General features: G+C 39.4%; 1 protein-coding gene across 3 annotated transcripts in view; it reads left to right on the top strand.

Annotated features, from left to right (window-relative positions):
* The window catches only part of LOC105450782 (insulin-like growth factor 2 mRNA-binding protein 1), a 53,295-nt gene that overhangs the window by 27,523 nt on the left and 3,042 nt on the right, over positions 1 to 22,730 (top strand). For all 3 annotated transcript variants that reach the window (XM_011690792.1, XM_011690791.1, XM_011690793.1), the window contains 5 exons: positions 19,680 to 19,856; positions 20,068 to 20,451; positions 20,830 to 21,082; positions 21,479 to 21,835; positions 22,458 to 22,709. In XM_011690792.1, the coding sequence (XP_011689094.1) occupies positions 19,680 to 19,856; positions 20,068 to 20,451; positions 20,830 to 21,082; positions 21,479 to 21,835; positions 22,458 to 22,709 (1,423 nt within the window). The remainder of the gene's footprint in view (positions 1 to 19,679; positions 19,857 to 20,067; positions 20,452 to 20,829; positions 21,083 to 21,478; positions 21,836 to 22,457; positions 22,710 to 22,730) is intronic.

Below are 22,730 nucleotides of genomic sequence, written 5' to 3' on the forward strand. Positions count from 1 at the left end.
CTCTCTCTCTCTCTCTCTATCGAATCTCCCTACTTTCCCTCTCAGCTCCTGTATCTGCCTCCTCTACGTCTGCCTGGCTTCGGCTTCCTCGATGCCTATTGTCGACGACGCCAGACCGTCGTCCCCGATCGGGGAAACGAGAAAGGGTGCGCCTGGCTGTTGCGTAAGGTTCCAATGGAATTTCAGCGGTGCACTCCAAGATGAATTTGATGCCAACTTTTTTTCTGGGGTGAATTTAAGCAGCGACATAATTTACGTTTATTAATGTTGAAGAATAATCATGATAAATTAATTCTAGTTTAATTATAAATTCTATGTAAAATGTTAAATTTGATTCGTGTGTAAGTTATATTTCAAGTTTTACTTATGCGTTGAAATATGAAAAACATAGGATAAAATGAAGCTCACGTATAATAATTATGCAATATCCACAAAATAGTACTGTAATATTATATATAAAGCGTGTAGACAGAGTTATTTTGATTACCAAAATACACATATCAGAGTTTAATTCCAGTCACATGAAATATCTTCTAGGAAGGAAACCCCGATGTAAAAAAGAGAAAATAGAGACATTAGCATATCCTTGATCTCCCTCTATCTCTAATTCAGAGAAAGAGAAAGAGAGAGAAAGTGAGATAGGAAGAAGGGGAGTCTCCATTGTATTCGAGCTCCTTCAAAAATTTAGCATAATCAATGTGGCTTTTGTTCTTTTTGAAGCAGAGCATTTACGATATTATGACATATCGTTCAACTTCAAAAGAAATACGATGATTGAGCGTAACATAAAAGTGATTACTTTCGCAACTCTCCAGAGGAATAAAATAAAGCTGATTTTAATAATTGCTATCTCGCGCTCGTTTCCCTGCATATGCTTGAGAATCGTTGGTTACCGTTTACATTGCAATCGATATCGGTACAGGCATGAAATACAGCTGGTAAGACATGCCACGAGAGCGATGAGAGATATTGAAATATAGATTCAGCAATGCGATGTAGCAATGCTTTGCGTTACATTGCGGAACGATTAATATCTTCGATAAATATTGTACCGCCGAATATATCTATCGGCGGGCTTGTCTGTCTTAATATCGCAGCCATGAGAAACAATAATTAATGCTAGCGACGATATCGGATCGAAATTGCATACTTAACGCTTCGGAAGCCGCATCCTGTCCGCGATAAGGCGACCGCCGAAGAAATTAGGTATCATGGTTTCGTCGGGCGATTTCGTGGTTCCACCTGCTGGCACCCGGATGTGCTACGGCGATGCGCGCGGTTATGCGACGCGTTATCTTGCGTCCTCCTGTACCTCGCACACGAGCATTAATCCTCCTCGCCAGCGGAATACACGCGCGCAAAAATTAGCATCGCGACTCCGCGGCCCGCTAATAAAGCCGTGTGCCACAGCTGCGTGGACTCATGAATATTTATGATCTAGATTTGTTCACCGAAAAGCAAATCGAACCGTCGTTTCTTCGAACGCACGCAAGTATGTTGAGATATACGGGTGCACTTGCGTGTACCAGTGTGTGTATGTATATGTATGTGTATGCGTGCGCCTTACATAATATAATGACGATCAACCGATGTTCGATTCGACGTTCGAAGCAATCAATTACGTAGCGCAGCGATCGATTCGCAAATCTGATTTGTTATAATAATTTAGATAGTATATCCAATGGTCTGATGATCATCCAGTTGAGATAACATTTTATCCGGAATTGATCGCAAATGTTACACGTCATGCTTCGAAATCCTGTGGCGCAAAAAATACCTTAATTAATTAAATCTTCCCTAATGGAAATATGATTCAGTTTATCTTCTTCTTTTCGATACGCTTAGTATTTTATTTTTTTAAGTCTGCTAATCTATATAGCTTTATGAAAACTGATTGAGTGAGAAACAAAGTGTTTGGTCACTCGTCTACAGTCTTCGCTTAATCTAAGCTTAAGCCTCGTTAAGGCTTCTTGAGTTAAATTAGCACGCGAAAAAGCGCCAAGAAACGTTAAAAGTACCAAGGCGTTCCTCCGCACGTAAAGATGACGGTATTGATCGTAAATAGTGGAGGATTTTCTTGATCATAGGTGCGTGCCGGCCACGTGGCAGCTGCCTCCAACAGCTGTTACCGCGTCGGATGCGTCGAGAAGCGCGTCGCTTTTTCGGCGCTCGATGCCGATTTTTAATGTTCACGTGTCCGCAGAAAGGAAGCATTCCAGTCGCGCGCGAAAACGGAGCGCGTTTTCCTTATCGGCGATGCATCGCCACGCCGATCCTGACCGATATCGACACGCGCACGCCGCAATTATACACAGCAGTGAAGTCGTGTCTGCGACCGCGTTTCTCGTTATCGCGAGCTTCTCTTTTGTTACGCATTTATTTTTAGACCGCAACTATCTACTACTATCTACTACTACTATCTACTACTACTAACTCTGTAATGCCTGAACAATATTTTTTAATATTATTAAACAATTTTCAGATTAAAATGTTTATAATTTAAATAATTAAGAGAAAAATTGCGCACGCTCAATGTTTGAGTTATAAATATTTTTAATGTTGTCTGTCGTTATAGAGTTTAGTGAATATAAATTGTACGTGTACAATTTATGTGTGCATTTCAAGTTTACTTCGTTACACTGTAGATTTTGTCTATTTTATATGATTAGCTGAACATGTACAGCGTTATCTCTGACTTGTATTTCTGACTTGTTTCATCGAAAAGTAATTGCTATCTTAATACATAAAAATTGTTTACCTATAATACATAACAAATGACGAGATATTTTTCGTACGACTCGACTCGTAAAAATCGGCGATAGAGAATCGTCGTAAAATCGTTCGTGAATGTAGGACGAAGTGTTTGCCAGAGGAGGTTTCTGCAAAAAAAAGAAAGAATGTTTGCAACAAATACGGCGGCATCTTTTCGGCGGCAATTTAAACCTCTCAGGTCCTCGAGAATCCCTCGTCGTCATTCAGAAACGCCGAGATTGCTCGAGTGCTTTTACGGGAGTAAAAATGTGAGCACATAATGACAGCTTCTCCACCTTCTACCGAAGACAAACAGCGACTGTCAAGTATGACTCTACCATCGAAAGCAATGATGGGTTAATTTTAACCCATCATTCGCCAATGTCCCAGTTTTAATATTATCAATTAAATCCGATTTTTGCATAATATAATTTATATGTAATATACTTTTGCATTAATCTCGTGATAGATAACTTGAATATCTTTGAGAATGTAATGTGAATAATTGTTTCGAAACAGAGGGAAAAATTTCCTATTAAAAAGAACACGATATTGCAAGAGCGAACGAAACTCGAAGAGCTAATCGATTAAAATCAAGCCCAATTAATATTTAATCGAAGCAGAATTATATAAAACGCAACATGCAATCGTCAAAAAAAACATTAAATCAATTAGGTCTGAAGAGCAATTTTGTAATTCGAAATGCATTCCGCTTTTTAAATTCTGAGAATACGTACATTGTGAATAAATATTTTACGAGGCGAGTACGTATTATTTCTATTCAATATATATATTATATATATTCAATATAATTCTATTCGATGTATATATATATATTTTTCCTATTCAATGTATATATATTGAATGTGTTTTAGTATATAAAATAGTATATATTTTATATACATTTATATATATTTCGATATATCTATACAATTGTTAGTATCGATAGTTGAATGCACCAAGTGCACTGTGAGGAATGCACGCGACTGTTATCTTTTCTCGCGTCGAAACCTCTGAACGCGCCGCCGCCGCTACCGCGATTCGGGCGTTTCCGTGCGCGGGTGTCCGAGCCGAGGCGCTCCGGTCGACCGGTTACTCCGACAGCCGCAGTACGCGGCGAGACGCGAACCAGTGTGCCGTAGCTTTTTTTCGAACGATAAAAGGCGTCGCGTCACTCGCGTCGAGTCCCGGTATCGCGCGCGCATATACTATTTCTTTATTCGCAAACCGCGACCTGCCTTCGTCGCGCTACCTTCCCGAGTGGAGAGAGCCGCGAACGCTGGAGGATCGAGAATCGCACCGCGTTACAGACGTGATCGGCTCTCAAGTAACCGAAGCCGGAAGTGCGACTCGCGGACACGTGGTAACTGCTCGATGATAAGAGCGTGCGTGCGCGCGCCCTCGCGTACACGCGGCGCGGCGTGGCCGGCGCGCGGCGGGAGGGCAAGGAGGAAGGAAAGAAAATTAATTCGACCGACGGAGCTTTTCCGCGACGTGGCGCCGACGCAATTTCCGCGCGTGTTTCCCTCGCGATCGCGGGTCGATCGGCCGCGTGACACGCGCGTGCGTGCGTTCGTAGTTTTCCGCGGATAGCAATTCGCGGAAGAGTCTCGAAGCGACGTACTCTTAGAGTTCGCGGGATCTTTGCACGGAAACGCTACTGTGGTTGCATAATAAAATTTTTATTTTTATTCTTTTTTTGCGTAAAACTGCAACGTATACGTGGTGCGAGGGAGGTACATGGCGTGAAATATGCGACGATTTCGCAAACAGTAGCGTTTAGCTACCATTAAGTTAATTAAGCATGGCTTATCGAGCGGAAACCAATTATAACCGTCTCGATTACCTATCCGTTATTTTGCGAATATGCCTCGGAATTGTCATAATAAACACAAAGATTAATTTCTTTCTGCTAAACCGCAGACGACGATTGCTCTAGAATTACGTCAAAGAGGCTCGAATTACAGACATTGTGCAACTAATCGTAATCGGAATGCGAACTGATCGGACGGTATCAATTTCTTTGATACACCATTTCATTTTTGCTGCATCTGCGCGTTATAGAATCCGAAACGAGAGTTGAATTAATTCGTCGCCCGACTTTAAATTTTTGACAATGCTCACACGTGTAGAAATGCAATACGATTCTTCTGCCCAAAAATAGCCTCACACGTTACGATCTTGAAAGAAATTTATCGAAGAATCTATACATTACGATTCGCGACGATTCTCCTCCAAAATCGAGCGAACTCTCCCTCTCTTTCTCGTGTGACTCCGCTCGAGACTTATGTTCAATTCTGTAGCCGAAGATTGAAAGAAAGAGTGAGAGAGAGAGAGAGAGGGAGAGAAAGAGAGAGACCAAAAGAAAAGAGAAAGAACGATTTCTCTGACTCACCGTTTCTTCGACAACTCGAGCCTCGCAGCTTGCCGACGTCGTTAACGCGCGCGCCTCGTTAACCCGTGTTCGCGCCATGAGCGCCTCTCGTTTGAAGGATCAAAAATTATTTCTCCCTGAGAATGGCTTAAAAAGAGGTTATTTTCCTCTGTGTTTCACGCTTGATTTATTCGCACCTTCGTCTCATTTATTTCACGTTAATTTGCTCTCTTACTCCAATTTGAGATTTTTGGAACAACCAAACATTGCATGATACATTTTCAATGAATGAACTTTTCAATGGAAATTTCAATGGAAAATGGATGGACATTCATTTTCAATGGATGTCAATACACGATTCTCTAGTGGCGCGCATGGCACTTTCCTCGAGAGCTGTTAGAAAAATATTTGGGCACAGTATCTGCTAATTTAATTTCATAATTTTCAATATACGAGGCGCTTGTGACGCGAGTTTTTTCGTTTACGCGTTCATTTGTGCAACGTTTTACACAATATATCGATCGTTTGCGACAGAACTGCACGACGCCACGTTCACATTTTTCGTTCTCACGGATCGATTCTGATCCGCTTCGCACGATCCCGATCTTCTCTCCGATGTTCGAGAACGCGGCGTGGAACACGTGGCGCTTAGCTTTTTTATTTGTGAATTGACTTACGAAGTAGTATCAGTGTGTGAAAAAGGAGAGGAAGGAAAAGAGAAAGAGAGAGAGAGACAGACAGTTACAATTCGCAAGGGGAGAGTCATTTTTCGGTGTGCGTCGCTAATGAGCACGAAGACGAACGGAAGGCCAACCATCCATTAGAAGCCGACGACGACGAGAACTTCTCGTTAACATCTCGACGCGTCTTCCTGTTACGAGCGGAACCGTAAGTTACGACTCGATTTAAAGTATATTCTACAAAAAGTTCTCAATTTTAAATAGAGTAACATGTGAAAAATCGTGCGGTTTGTCTTTTTTTTGGTGGTACCAAAAATGTACTATAAATAAAAAAATAAATTATAAATTTATGTAATTATGTCATTAATAAGAGAGACATCACATCTTGCGTTACATACTCTAATGTTAATTAATTGAATTAAAAAACGACAATTTCACATGAATCTATTGCAAAGAAAATTGAAATATATTTCAGAAATATTTGCATATATCGTGATGCAAACTTCGAAGTTATTCTATGAAAAGTCGACGAGTACAATATTAAGTATTTTATACTGTTAAATCTATAGTGTCAAATTTAACCTTATTTAAGTCGCCACTGCTCCTACTTCATAAATAGTTATTTTTAACCAAAACAATAATATAGTCATTTTTAAATAAAACAATGGAATGTAACTCAAATTTGTGTTAAATTTGAACTATTTTAAATTATTTAACTCTATTGTTTTAGTTAAAAATAACTATTTATTAAGTAGGAGTAGTAGCAACTTAAATAAGGTTAAATTTGACACTATAGATTTAACGGTGTAGTGCAACATTAAATGTTTTACCACCTCATGCTGATAGTAAAATCGGATCTGTTAGTTGCATACAAATTTTGCATACGTGTATACGCATAATAAATAAGCATGTTTACTACCACGGTATCTGCATAAATTTCGCAAACAATAATATTTATTTATGTTGAACACACATGCGCGCGCGCGCGCACGATCGATCTTCCATATATTATCTCTAATGCATTGCTCCGCATCGATTCAATAGACTTCAGGGTGGATTCTCGCCTGCGTCTGCACTTTCTCGCGGTCCCGTTCTTAATCGCGCCTGACCGGAAACGGCATAGACCGCACCGCGCCGCGATAAAGTTATGCAAAGAGTTATGCAAAACGCCGGTCGTCGCGCTCGCCGATGTACACACCACTATCTTCCCCGCGAGCGAAACGCCAAAGATATTGGCGTTCAACGTATCCGGGATTCAGGTCACCACCGTCGCGACTGTGCCTCGTAATCGCGAGTCGTACGAGAGCTTGCGTAAATAAACCGTCCATTCACGTAGCGGACGAGACCGATGTCTCGCCTGAAACGTGCGCTCCGTTTGCTCCGTTTTCTCACTCGACTCGCAGCTCTTTATTGCCCACCTTCTCTCTCTCTCTCTCTCTCTCTCTCTCTCTCTTACAGAAAAAATCGAAATTTTTATTGAATTCCCTGTACGACTTATATAAAAAGAAATATATTAAAATTATATAAAATTTACATAATATTTTATCTAATAATAGAGAAATTTTTATCATTTAAAAACGATAAAAGAAATGATTTCAGGTAGAATTATACACACACGTACACACACGTATATACACATACGTATGTATGTATGTATATGTACATAAAATCCTATCTATAATTATATTGTATGTATATATTATAATTATAAAATATGATAATAATATATTTAGCACGATTAATATATACAAATATTTAGAACTCATAAAATAGCGTTTTGTACTGTCTCCAAAATTGCAATTTGTCAGTCTTTTCTCGATTGTGCTACTAAAAATAATGCTGATGAGCGACGCTTTCTATATTTGGCAGGAGAAATAAGTAAGACGTGTACACAGGTTGCAAAGCCGTATTTCGCATGCGTCATGATCCGTTGATCTCGATGATTCACATCGGGCGACTGACCATGTCGTCGGCTTTTCCGTTGACGAATGATTTCACGAGACACTTGTTGCTTTTATCAAGATGTTGATACAGTGAATTCGAAATTTACGGATGAGAATCGCGAATGAAAAATTTGCAAAATTCTGTCCTCCGTGAAATCATCAATGAGGAAAAAAAATGACTTTTTTTTATTTGCTCTGCTTTTTGTATTGAAATGATAAAACTCCGACGAGAAAGCGATCTGTTTTTGTAAAAACTCGAATCTTGCAGCATTATGTCTTCGTATTTTCCGCGTGATATCTTCCACGCTCTTATGACCAATCATAAATCATAAATCACCGCATCGAAGGTGTATCTATTTACGCGCGGACTATGGTATTCTTAATCACGAATATGATTATCGTTATTGTCCACGTTGGAATAATTAACGGACACAAGAAAAATCAACGAAAGCTTTTGCACGAGTCATTGACGGTCTTGACGTCATCTCTATCATATCGAATGATTCAGCACAACTCACCGGTTGTGAGAAACGGTATAATCGTGCTGTTCAATATTTAGCCAACTGATTACATCTGCAATATACAAGTGCATTTAGCGTAGGCGGTCGCGTTAATGAACACCGTTATACAGTCGTAAACACACGACAGTAATTGTATTCTACAAAATTTATTGACTTCTAAAATTAATTTATTATAATCTTAATATCCTTTCTTTTAACGATATAAATTTTTGCATGATCTTTTTAAGAACATGTGAAATGTTGTCCCGAGAAATCGTTACCTTATATATATGCACGCACAACGCAACTGGAGACGAAGATGCATCTAGGTTACACTCGTCATATACGTACACGCATAGACACGCGGATAATGTATAATAAGGTTTACGGTCGCAATGGTAATTCGTCGCGGCAGAAATATCCTGAGCTCGAGCCAACAACGTCGTGCATGTAGAACTACGAGTCGTCATTGTGAATTTCGGGGTTCTAGAATAAGTCGGGTGTCGTTTACTGATACATATATATACTTGTAATTAATGATGAGTTTCCAATCTTCAATAATAATACTGTGTTTTGTATCTTAATACAATAAAAAGATACGCCATTGTGTATTTAAAAATCCAATCTGCGTCAAGGATTTCAGATAGAGAGTTGGAGATCAAAAGCAATGATTAGAAATTAAACGGTAGTGCGTTGTCTATTAGTATTTTATTATATTTTCAAATATCGGCATTTTTGCACATGCGAATTATTTTGCATATCGCGGCACCATGTCGCTTGGAAGTCGTTAACTCGCCCCAGCTCTTGCTTCGCCCTTCGTGGCAGCGAGGTGCATCCTTTTGATAAGACCGTAGTGAATCTTTCGCGACGATTACGTCACCGTGTCGACGTGCTTAGCTTCACGAACAAATTGACGACAAGGATACATTTTCTCGGCATTAATTCATCGCGCGTCTACTTTTTTTTATCAGTCTTCCGCGAATCGGCCGGAAATCATCATCGCATTGCCGCCAGTGTGATTAACACATTATCTTGAAACGTAAGGTATATCTTTGCAAGTATCTAAATAATGATATCATGTATCGTCGATTCAGTAATAAATCTGCAAAGGTGTTCACGAAGCAGAAGATAGTTTTGCGTTGTTCGTTTAATCGATCATAAAATTAGCAAAGATAGCAAAATGTAATAAAATTAACAATTGCTAATTTTTTATTTTACTATCTTATATTGCTTAATAATTTATGAAATAAATATTTATAAATATCTTTATATTACATGAATAAGCATGAATAAACATAAATATTTATAAATATCTTTATATTACTTGAATAAGCATAAGAATGATGCCAATAAAACATAGCCTTGAAACATTATACGTGTTTAAAATCGCTTCGCATTTTGTTATAATTGCGCAATGGAATAAATTGGCAATTTACACATTGCGATAAAAAAGAAATAATATAAACGAATATAAATCTTGTTTTGGGAATAACACGATCCCAACAACGTATGTGACATTAATTAATTCTTGTCTTAATATTTCTTTGTTTTGTAAGCGGAGAGATAAGGAATTTTATAAAGTGTATTTTATTGCGGAGAAAAAAAATTTATCGATGATCTTTCGAGAGTACTTTATACTGCTCGGCGGCGATCACATAAATTAGTACAGCGTGTATATACCGTTAAGCGGCCACTATCACAAAATAACTGCAGCATAATAAACATCCGAGAAGGAAAGGCGGACGGCGGAGGGAAGGGAAGATATACCGCGGCGGTATGCGCGCGTGTTTTTGATACGCGCCTAATCGCCGTGACATAATCGTCGTACCGCCGGCGCGCAGCATGACGTGATCTTGTAATATAATCGATGCCCTTTCGTTCGGAAGCCACGCGGCTCGTTAACGTAAAAGCATACACGTTAATGCGCACACACATACACAATCTATCGGGTAATCCATCAGAAAATTATTTTTCTCGCATGACACGTGGAAAAAGGCAGATCGCGGGACGATGTATACGGTTGACGATCGCCCAAGCACCCCATAGAACTTTGTTAATATACTTCTCAATCGATGGTCTTGTCGACCGTCATGCGCGATGTGCACGAATTGCATCCTTTTCTCCAGTAGGGGGTCTCTACTCGTTAAGAGAGATGCCTCGTAAATTATTTTCACTTTATTTTATGAAATATTTCCAAAATCTAGAAATCTGTCGTTGGACGTGTACAAAACGATTAGAAGAAATAATATTTCATACCTAAAATATATGTAATGTACATGTCATTTTCATTCTATAATTTTTATTTAGGATACAAATTATTTTCTCTCACTTTACAGAGTTATTGAGTTCTGAAAATTAATATTAAACGCGAAAAAATGTGTCTGTTTTGATAAAATTGAATGCAATGACTTGATTTCTTTATTTATATTAATTCACTTTAGATACCGATAAGCGACACACAAGTCGTAGCTCAGAACATATCGATGAACTAATATGACTAAACATTTGCACACGTTTGCACATTTATACAAATGAAGAAAAAGACAAAGAAAGGGTTGAATGCGATGGATATAGCCGAAGTTTTAATGCAACCAGGTCAGGCCTTCCGGCAAAAACTGAACTATCTGGTCCAATTCGATTCGTGTCCGCACGACTCCAAACGACAGCTCGATAGTATTGAACTCAAATAAACGCGCGCTTTTGTCTCATGGCGTCGGCCAACTACCGACGCGCGGAACTCTGGACGTGAAGTTAAAAATAAAAGCGACCGTTTAGCGGTCTCTACATCCAGGCTGACCGCGGTATAATACGGGACTGAGATCTCGGCGCTAATATCAGAATCGTTTCATTTTAGCTGATTACCTTTTAATCAGTCATAAATACCTACACAGAAATGCTTTATCGTTTCAAAAAGGAATTTCTATTTTTTTCTAACATGAGATCCTCTTTTGGATCAATGAGATAATAATTCCAAGAAAAATAAATTACAAGTTAATTAATATACATTCAATTAGGACTATTTTTATAATCTAATTTCACACAAAATCTAGGAGACTGAGAGTAATTTTATGAGCGTTCATCTTAATCGATTTTTAATTATCTTAATTCTCATATTTCAAGATTTATAGCTCTTAATTAAACGACGGTAAGTCAGTGCGATGTAATCTGACTTTAATAATCGGAGAATACGAAATCACATTAATATACATTTCTCGCCGGCGGCGTTTATCGACGAAGACAATAGAGTACTTAGTGACGACATCGGTTAACGCGATTGCAGAACGCTGCAATTCAATTCGCATGTAAAACGTAGAATTAACTTCTGCTTCGTGAAATGGGATGATTCGACAGAGCGATACGCAGGTACCATCGATGAGCTCGATCGACCGGAGTCCGTGGTGCATCTCGTACAGAAAATCGCTTTCTATTACACGCCTGAATCGCCGTGGCCATCCGCCGCTTTCTCACGGAAGCTCTCAAAAAGGAAGAAGGCGCCGCGGCGAAAAAGGACGAAGAGAGAGAAAGAGAGAGGGAGGAGGAAAAAGAGCGGGGTTTATCAGCATCGAAACGGCGTTTCGCGCGATCGAACACGGGGCCGGGTCGTTATACCTGACCGTTTAATATATATATATATATATATATATATATATATATATATATCTAAAGGTGTATACGTATATGTCTGCTTTTATCCATGTCTACCTGTCGTATCGATCGTTTCCTTTCCGTCCACCGGCGTGACCGTAACGCGCGATATCGAACGCAAACAGTCGCATTCGATACCTTCCCTCTTCGAAATCGAACGTATATGACAGAATCCTTCGTAAGAAAATCACTAGATGAACCGCACATCAGGAATGGCGTCTATATTTACTCGAAATCGACCGCGGAGCAACGCTAAAAATTACAATTTAAGCGTTCACGCTTTGATCTTGCTCACGCACGAAGAAAAGATCTTGTAAAATATTTTTCACCTAAGAAAAAGAAATAGGACAGCGTAGAGACCTTCGCCACATCGAAACGGTCGATCGGCGAAGAACCCTCGCCGACGTCCGCGAGGAGTCCGCTCTCCGACGTCGTTGAATGAACGTAGGGTACTACGAGCTATCCGTTAATAATTCCGACGCTGAGTCACCGTTTCCAATACGCCCACTGTCATCGCTTGGTGCATTCCGAATGACGTCGGTCGCTGACACCGCGATCGCGTGACGTGCACCTCCCTCCGTGGATCCCGCGCGTTGTCCCTCGTGCAGCGATCGGAAATCGCGATCGGAGTCGCGCATGACTCTAGCCGGCCGGAATGTCAAGTCATTTCGGTAAACAGAGTGACGCGGGTTTCGGACTATTTCGAGTCGAAGACGTTTTCTCGGAAGGCCTGATGTGCAACGGCCACGTTCAGTGGACGTACGTATAACGGATAACTCGCTCGTGATTGTAACTCCCATAAAGAAGACGGCGGACGAATAACTATCGCCCGCTGTTTTTTTTTGTACACGAATATAGATACATTGGCAGTTTGATATTTAGCTTATTGACGGTGAAAGGCCAGCGATTAATTTGCATTAGTATTCTGTAAATTATTACCTTGGCACAAAATACTATTTCTATTATTATTTCGTAAAGAGAAAACATGTGTGTGTATATTCTCATTTCTTCTTGACATCTTCTTTCATCTGTCTTTTCAACGCTTGTGTGACGGTGCAAATGTGCGAATCACATCTTTCCAGACAGCGAGTCGTTATATTTTATCTATAGCGCACGAGAAGGTCTATAAACAACTTAGCGCATATCTAGTCTGGTATTTTTCCATATAAAATGCATTGCCTGGTATATAAGTTGTTCTGGTTACATACAACGTACAATTTTCTCACCGCGCTCGCGCTAGAGTTGAATTAAATTATCGCGTCGCATCGCACTAATATATCATAATTATAAAACAGTAATAATTATGAGAACAGTGCCTGTACAACTAATCTGTTCGCGACTCGTAATACGTCGCTCTCAGATGCTCGCGATTACTCGCGAACGTTATGCAATTCCTGCTTCTGATATCACCGCCGTTGCTCGTTATCTCTTACATTCTTACCACACTCTTCTCTTATTGCGTTCTTCTCTATCTCCTCTTTTTTATCTCCAAGTAATGCCGTGACGTCGTTATCGTCTCCCTACTATACAATTTGCCGCAATCGTGTCGATGCACCCGTGGTGCATTTAGTGTTGCATTTGTGTCCTCAATAATGTAAGCGATTTATTCTCATAAATTCCTGCCGCTTTCCTGATTTGATTATTCCATTGTTTTCGCCGTTTTACATTTTAGAGATAATTTTTCTTTTTATAACGATAAAACCAAATTATTTCTTATAAATGGCAAATCTGTTATTTAATCCAAGAATATTGGAAATAATATTCAGAATTGATTTTTTTTCTAAGTGCACATGCATAATCTCGATAAATCGCGCGTCACCATAACATCTAAACTGTTTCTTTATTCAAGGAGTAAAAGTCGTTTATCTGATTTGCATTCATGAAATTTCGTGTCGCAGTCCGTGGAAACTCTATTTAAAATTCTTAACTAGGTCGACTCTGTGGCGTGAGTATCTATATCCTTTTTTTGATATTTATGTCATATAATACGTAGTTACGAAAGTAATGGAATAATTCACTTGAAAGAGCGTAGAAGAGACATACTGTTCATATGAATTATACTGTGTGTAGCGCCTTACATATTTTTGTATACGAGCGATAATCAGTTTCGCAATATTGCGTCATCGTGCTCATGCAAAAATGAATCGGATTAATTCTTGTCACTGTTTTGATACTAGAAGTCGGACACTTTCAGATTTTCAAGCTAATTAGTTACTAAAGCTATCGTTTGACTCCTTTGACACAAAAGTCAACAATTAGCAAAAACGTATTTCAATGAAACTCAAATGCATTACTTTTTAATCCCAAATAAAAAAATTCGCCTTTCTATTTTAATGATACTACTATATACGGAAGAATAATATGCTTAAAACTGATTGTATTAATAATTTACGTAATTTTCTAATTGTTTCAACATTTCTTTCGTATGACATATCATACTCAATTTAATTTCCATTTCATTTGTTTCAAAACCTTCGCTTAATTTCTGCCTTTGTATTCGAGAATTTCCTACATGTAACGGCCCGTTTCAAATTGCAAAAACATCCGCACATTCGTTCGTTGATCTTTCTTCGATAATGTTAAAGGCTAACTTTTAACTGGTGGTAAAAATAGTGAATTTTCGCGAAAAGTAATCGGATTATACAAGACTTCTGGCTCATTTCTGTTGACCGCATTTTGATGGCATTTTACTTCTCTTGCTGTATTACACCGCGTTTCGCGATACCCTTAATTCGATATCCGGTGACGCATATTGTCGGTTTCCTGTACTAACTCTTTCCATGCGCAAGCTTATCGCGGAAAAATTACTGGAAGTTGGCTGACGCACGGCGGTTTGCCGCAGATACACACCGTCGACACTGTGAAAATAGGGTGGCGGCTCTAGCTAGAGCTAGCTGCCAGTGTCAATATTAACAACCCCCTGTTGCACGTCTACCTTATCTATCTGCCTTATCCGCAGATAGCATGGCGACGAGACATCGGTCTTTACTTTTCCACATACCGATATGACGCTATCATATTTCGTTTAAAATGCGTAGATCCCCTTTCGAAATGCGTTTATACATCACCATTTTAATATCTCAACAATTTAAAATTTTGAGTTATTTCTCTTCTTATCTTTAATAATTATGCCAAATAATAGAAAACTGATTTTGAATTCTTTTTGACTTTTTTCTTTTTTGATTTCTACGTCCAATTTGATTGTTCATTTTTCAAAACTATATACATATGTAATATGAAGTATATTAACGTGTTTCTAGATTTAACTGTGGCAGTAAATATTTTTTTTTATTAATTTATTAATTTTTATAATCTTTTTATTAATATATTATAATCCATCGGTTGTTGAGTAGTAATATTGAAACTAGGTGGTTCTCCTTGTGAAATCGACTAGATATCGTCGTGTGTGGCGTCTTGACCGGCGCCGTGCGCACGTGCGTGCGTCACGCACACGCAGGCGTAACTGGAAAGTGACGCACGTGTCACGCGGTCGCGCAGGTACCCTACCTACACGCGATTCTCATGTCAAATCGTGTAACAACGATGTGCACTCCCATCCTCCGACATATAAACAAGTTTCGAAATACGTTTAGACAAAATAATTTTTGAACAATATCACGTTAGATATGTCCTTTTGTTTCTGCTGATAATCAAAGCAAAATAATTGAATCGATAAAATTATTGAAATTAAGATAAAAACTTATACATATCTGACAAATATATCTAAAAAACACGTATTATTCTTTAAATATCTTAGTCAACAGCCAAATCTCTCTCTTCAAAAAACAATTCTAATGTAAGAACTGTGATTCACCATCCAAATTTTTCGGACAAAAAACATACGAGCTTATCCATGAATTAAATAAGATAGAGAAAAATTTATAACAGCATCCCGAAAAATAATTTATCTTGCATATGATTAATTATCAAAATCGAGCAATTGAAGAATGTATCTCATCAAATTTTCTCTCTTTTTCTCTGTCAGTACACATTGATACAATAGTCAATGGATAAGATACGTCATTTTTCTAATTCCTGTCGTGAAGATACCAAGGAAAATAGAGATATTTTATTTCGATTAGTCATTTTGTACATGATTATCAGTCTCTGACGCGAATGACAAAAGGATGAGGAGCCGCATTGCAGAGACTTCCTGGATTTTAATATGTGAACGCCCTTGGCCAGCGGCTTCCACACAGCGATTTTTCTCGTGTGTGCCTGTGTATGAAGTCACGCCGCTGGCACTTTCCCTTTTCAAGATCGATTTTGGTACCGTGCGTCCGGACGGCGCAAGTCGACGACGTCAACGGTTCTTCAGGCAGGGCTGTATTTATACGCAACCGCCCAATTTGCTCCTCTTGTTTCACTTTTAAGAAATAGATAAGCGCAAGTTGCCGTTTCAGTTCTAATAATCTTGGGAGATTTTGCTCAAGAGCAAATTACATTTAAAATCCTTCTACATTTCATTGAAATCGCCACGAAGAAATCAATCTGCAGTGTCATCCGAGCGTACTGGTATATAATAGTATTGTGCGAAGATAAAGATTCTTTAATTCTTTTCGCGAAATGATTCGCATCGCGCTAGCAATCTCAAAATTTTGAGTCAAATCGCCCACGTTTTCTATCCAATCTTCATTTCTATCCTCCTTTCTCTTCAGCACCTCGATCACCATGCTCGCTCCATCGGCTCGTTAATCGGCAAAAAAAAACAGAAGGGCGACCAGAGAGTGGGGTGGACGGAAGAAAAAGAGTGCCCGAAAAAAGGTGTCTTAGGCTGGGACATCAAAAGCTCTTCCACGGGGGTGACCCGCCGCGATCCATCCCTGTCCGCAAAGGTTCTCTTTCTCTCTCCCTCTCTTTCTCTTTTTCTTTCTCTCGTTCTCCCTCTTTCCTCCCGACGCAATCTATCTCTTTCTCTCTCTGTTCCTCCTCCTCCCCCTTTCGTCTCCCTTGCCTCGCGAAAATCCGCCGCCTTTCGTTAAAGGTGACCCGACGAAATCGCCAACGAGTCACACGTGCGTGCAAAAGGGTTGAAGAGAGGGAGAGGGCGGTTGTAGGGAGAGAGGAGAGAGAGTCCGATGGGCGCGGGAACCACGAGGCAGACGGTGCACGCACTCTTCGCGCTATATCATGGATACCGCCGAAAATCCCCTAAAGGGAAGTACGCGAAACAAAGGCCACCCCCTTCCATCCCCGCATTGCTCGCCATCCGTCGTCTTCCTCTCTCTCCTTGCGTGTAGGAGTGCCCGCGCGTTTAGTGCATCCTTGTCTCTACCCACCCTCATCCTTTTTATTCCTCAATTTTGCGAATGCATGCTTAATTTGTCGTTGGTCGTTTTATGTATGCTTTCCTCAGTCGTAATATAGAATATAAGTCTAGTGTATATTCAAAAGATTTATCTCAGGAGGAGAAGGGGGGAAGAATTTAAATATGTTATTAAGAGAAACTTTCCTCAATTATAATTTTATTTGTGATTAATACGAAAATGATAAATTTTTTAAGTTTTAAAGATCTTTATGATTTCAAGAGGCAGGAAAAAGCATTTAGTTTTTTTCACTCATTTATATAATACATTTAATCATGAAAGATATGAATGAACTTTAATATTCCTACTTTTCTCACACTACTTTTCTTATCGCTGCATTGTTACATGACAAGGTTGCTTTTTCCTTTCAAGCGTTATTACGCGAATGGAAATCGACATTGCAACTCTATCGATCTTCAATTTGTCGATTAAATAAATTCATGATACTGCAGTTGCTGATGAATTCAACGTGAATTACAGTATTAATACGGAACGATCCTTCGTTACACGAAAGTGCATCGCGACTCGACAATGCATCTTGCGTGTATCGAGCACATTTCGCTTTTTCCATAAATTACTTTTACAATGCATAGATAGAGAAGTTTCTAATTTAGTTGATATATTTTAAGAAGGTAGCAAAATTATTAGAATTACAGCGTTTTTAATTATACAATTTATTTGTCAAAGCAGCTAAAAGTAAGACAAAAGTGTAGAAATATTTTAACAAAAAGAATTGAAAATATTTAGAAACGCGCTGTCTACATGTCGATCAAATCTTATGGAATTTTAATTTTAACCTGACGATATTTCCGAATGGCCGATTCGTTACCTAATTGGCCAGGAACATGTTCATAGCTAATCCAACAAGTCGCACGAGGTCGATCATATAACAGTCCTAGCTCACGAAAGTACGACGGAGTTTACCGTCGGACCCGTAGTAAGTCCTATAGGACCTTCACCGTGTCTTCTTCAAGGTTGCTCGAAAGCTCGCCGCGGTATCGTCGATGAGTGGGTCGGCCCGCTGAAAAATCGATACGTACGAAAGTGAGAGTCGCTCCCTCGGTCGTTCCACCCTCCTTTTTGTTCTTCACGCTCCGCGTACTCTTCTTACTTGCCGTTTGGTTCATTCATGTCGTCGTAGTGGCCGCGCCGATGCACCTAAACGCGCAAGCACTGTTTACGCTCGTGCAAGCCCGGACAAAGTACGCAAAGCCGGTCAAAATAAAATTTAAGGCGCATTAACGACGTGCGACTCGAAGCACATCTCGCATAGAAACATTTATTTTTCAATACATGTGTTCCAAGATCTTCAGAAGATTTTTATTATAATAATTGCCCTTTTTATCAATTTCTAATTATCAAACACAACGCATAATGTACTAGCGAATAGAAATCCTTAATGAAAGTGTGATGAATTAAAATCTTTTTAATTAAATATTAAGATATTCATGAATATAAAAAAATAAAGATTTTAAATGAAGGCTTTTAATTAAAACGTTACAACAAAAGTTTTACATTTAGCAAGCATTATATTTCAATAATTTTAACAAATTAAAATTTCCAATCGAATTTCAAATTTAACTTTTTCATCTTATCGAATATGTCGTATCTCCTTAATATTGAATTATAATATTATAATATCTATAATATCTATAATATCTATAATACATAGTAATATATATTATAATATAATATTAGAAATTATTCTACTATTCTAAAAACGGTAGCCAAAAAAGATTTTCGAAATAATAAAAAAACAAAAGTGTCCCTCCTTTTGTTTCTCTGTAAAAATGTAAAATCTACTAAAGCAAGCATTCTCTTTATTGATACATATTTGAATATTGAAGAAACAATATTCGATAGACCTCCAACAAGGATTTCTGGATTTCTGGATTTTTTTTCTTATCTGTTGTCTCTAATACTATAATATATTTGCATATAAAAATTAGTTTTATAGTAATAAAATAACTTGATAATTTATTTTGATAAATATGTACAATTTGACAGTAATGTTGTGTGACAACGCACGTCACAGTAATGTATCTCGTTAAGGCAACAACGTCACGATGTAATGTAAACAGTCGACGACTCCCCACTAGGTTACAGCTCGGCTTTCAAAGTTTATTAGAGATTTACCGTTGGAATCTTGCTTGCTGCCGTATAATTCTGTGAGAGTCTCGTTCGAGGCACTTACATGACCGCTCTCTTTCTTCGCTTACAATCTCTACTTAATCAAGACGAATTAGAATACGTAAAAGGGATGCATCTGATCATGTGGTATTGGAATATCTTTCACGTTCATTATACGGCTCCTATTAATATTAAAATTGTGTTGTTAGATATTAATTAAGAACATAAGTGCGCGTGTGTATGTGTGTGTGTTACGCTGATATAAAGTATCATTTATTAAGACTTTGTATCACTCCTACTTGCTCGCTGTCGAAATCGCCTAATCCCGAACATTATTTTCCTGTTTTCAGCAGCAGTGGGGTTGCTAAAGTCCTTGTGAGCAATCTACCGGCTCAAATACGAGTAGAAGACCTGGATCTGCTGTTCTCCAACTACGGCCAGGTTCAGAACATCGAAAAAGTGCCGTCGCGGGATCCGAACACACAAAGCGTGCTCATTAGCTATGAGACGCAAGAGCAAGTACAGCAGTACGTAATCGGAAATTCGTCATGACGTAGAGATCGCTATCTCGTTTTTGCTCACTTCCTGTTCGCGAAGAATCACAAAAGTTCTTTCTCGTCGCATGTATATACATTCGTATTTGAAATTCACGTTAGGAATTCGTCGAATGCTAACGAATTGTTGCCAGCAAGGTTTACGCCGTCCGGGAGAGACATTCAATAATCTCGCTATTTGCAGGGCTGTGAACCAGTTAAATGGCTACGATTTCGACGGCAATCCGTTGAAAGTGGAGATGTCCTCGGCGGAGAGCCGACGCAGGGGCCGCAGCCAACGCAGCGGCGGCGTGGCCTTCTCCGGGCTGCCGGGTTCCGGTCGCCAGACCGATTTCCCGCTGCGTATCCTCGTCCAATCCGATATGGTTGGCGCCATAATCGGCCGACAGGGTTCCACCATACGGCAGATCACGCAGATGACGCGCGCCCGGGTCGACGTGCACCGCAAGGACAACGTTGGCTCCCTCGAGAAAGCCATTACCATCTACGGCAACCCCGAGAATTGCACCAACGCCTGCAAGAAGATCCTGGAAGTCATGCAGCAGGAGGCTAACAATACGAACAAGGGGTATGAATCGGCTTTGGCCTTTTTGAGTCCGAATTTTAAATGAAATTACCGTAAACAGTTGCGATATTAGTCGAGCAGATATAAATATAAAAATTAATAATTAGAATCTAAAAATAATTAGATTAAATATAAAATATATTTCAAGATTTTTTTGCAACTTCTGAGTAACGTGTGTTGTTAAATTCCGTTTCAGCTGACTTTTATACCGTAGACTAATTATCATTTCAAATATGTTGATTCGATTTCAACACACTGACTCTCATACAATACGCTAACGATTATTTCAAGTATATAAATACAATTTAATGTAACCGAATCGTTGCTTCAGTGTTAATTTAATCATAAAGATAATTACATTATTATATTACTTATCCACAGTGAGATTACCTTGAAGATCCTCGCGCACAACAATCTCATCGGTCGGATCATCGGTAAGGGCGGCAACACGATCAAGAGAATCATGCAGGACACCGATACAAAAATCACCGTCAGCAGTATCAACGACATCAATAGCTTCAATCTCGAACGCATCATCACGGTTAAAGGAACGATCGACAACATGAGCAAAGCCGAGTCCATGATCTCCAGCAAGCTCCGCCAGAGCTACGAAAACGATCTGCAAGCTATGGCTGTGAGTTTCATCGCAGATTACTTATATCTCTTTATACAATCAAACATATAATTTTTTTTAAAATTTCCTTGTAAATAAAAAAAATACATATAGAAAAAATATAAACGCAAAAGAAATTTTTAAAAAATCGAGTAGAAATATTCAAATTTATTCATGCGAATTTCAATGACTTACAAGTGACGCTATTACGCGAGGATTAAATTTTGGAGAATTCTATTAAAAATTTTAGACTGAATATTTATTATCAAAAATTAAAATAGCAAACGTCAAGTTAATCTAGATAGACTTAAACGTTGACCTCGTTGAGGTTTGGCGCAAGTGAAGTGCGTCGATCGCGTCGGAGGCGCCGTTGCGCAACGCGACGAGGCTTCTAATCGATATAATCATTGTCGCCAGCCCCAAAGCATGATGTTCCCCGGCTTGCACCCGATGGCCATGATGTCCACCGCCGGCATGGGCTATAGTTCTCGTGGACCCGGCCTCTACGGTTCGGGACCCGCCCCATATCCCTACCAGAGCAGCCTGCCTACTCAACAGGGCGTCCCCGCCAGCGATACCCAGGAGACGACTTTCCTCTACATTCCCAACAACAGCGTCGGCGCCATCATCGGCACCAAGGGCTCCCACATCCGTAACATAATCAGGTTCTCCGGCGCGAGCGTGAAGATTGCTCCCCTTGAGCAAGATAAGCCGGCTGAGCAACAGACTGAGAGGAAGGTCACCATTGTGGGCTCCCCGGAATCTCAGTGGAAGGTAAGTGCAATCGACCTCGTTAGTCCACGATCTCTCAATTAAGAGCAGAATTTATAATTTTTTATTTTATGATTTCTTCAGTTTCGCACGCGAATATTTAAATCGACAGCCCTCTCCGCTTTACATGTGTATTATATTTAAAATGAACACACCTTAAATACGTGAGCTATCAAATCATATCATGACTTTTTACTAATGATAATGCTAAAGTAGTGTGTCAAAAGTTTTAATATCCATGTAATGTCGATGCCACGTTGGCAGATAGGTATCGCGTCAGTCCACTATTCTAAAGATCGCGGGTTCGAATCCAATCGCTTACGGAAAAAAATTGTGTAATACCTTGAAGTCTAAAAATGTGTTGCGATTGCCCTGCTACATTTTGGGTGGATGTTGTCTTCTATGCATCAACTTGAATCAGCAGGAATATTAAAGAAAGGGCCCCGTACCGATCTCGTCGAAAAACAAACATGCGAGAATCGGCCCCGTTTGACCCTTCGACATTTTTTTTTTCTCTTTCATTGCCTTATATTAATTCACTTCTGGCAACTGAGGAATTCTCTTCGAGATAACCCTTGGATTTAATTTTTGTATAATTCTACATTATCAAAAATTATTATTTCAGGCCCAGTACTTGATCTTTGAAAAGATGCGAGAGGAGGGATACGTCGCCGGCACCGAAGACGTTAGACTGACCATTGAGATCCTCGTGCCCAGTACTCAGGTTGGCCGAATCATCGGCAAAGGTGGTCAAAATGTGAGGGAGTTACAGCGCGTAACCGGTAGCGTTATTAAATTGTCAGAACAACAAGCGACTCCTCCCTCAGCTGAGGAGGAAACAACTGTCCATATAATCGGTCCCTTCTTCTCCGTTCAGGTAAGAAAGCTGACTTTTTAC

Source organism: Wasmannia auropunctata, unplaced genomic scaffold (genome assembly GCF_000956235.1).
Source record: "Wasmannia auropunctata unplaced genomic scaffold, wasmannia.A_1.0 LD336055.1, whole genome shotgun sequence".
In the NCBI taxonomy this organism is placed as follows: domain Eukaryota; kingdom Metazoa; phylum Arthropoda; class Insecta; order Hymenoptera; family Formicidae; genus Wasmannia; species Wasmannia auropunctata.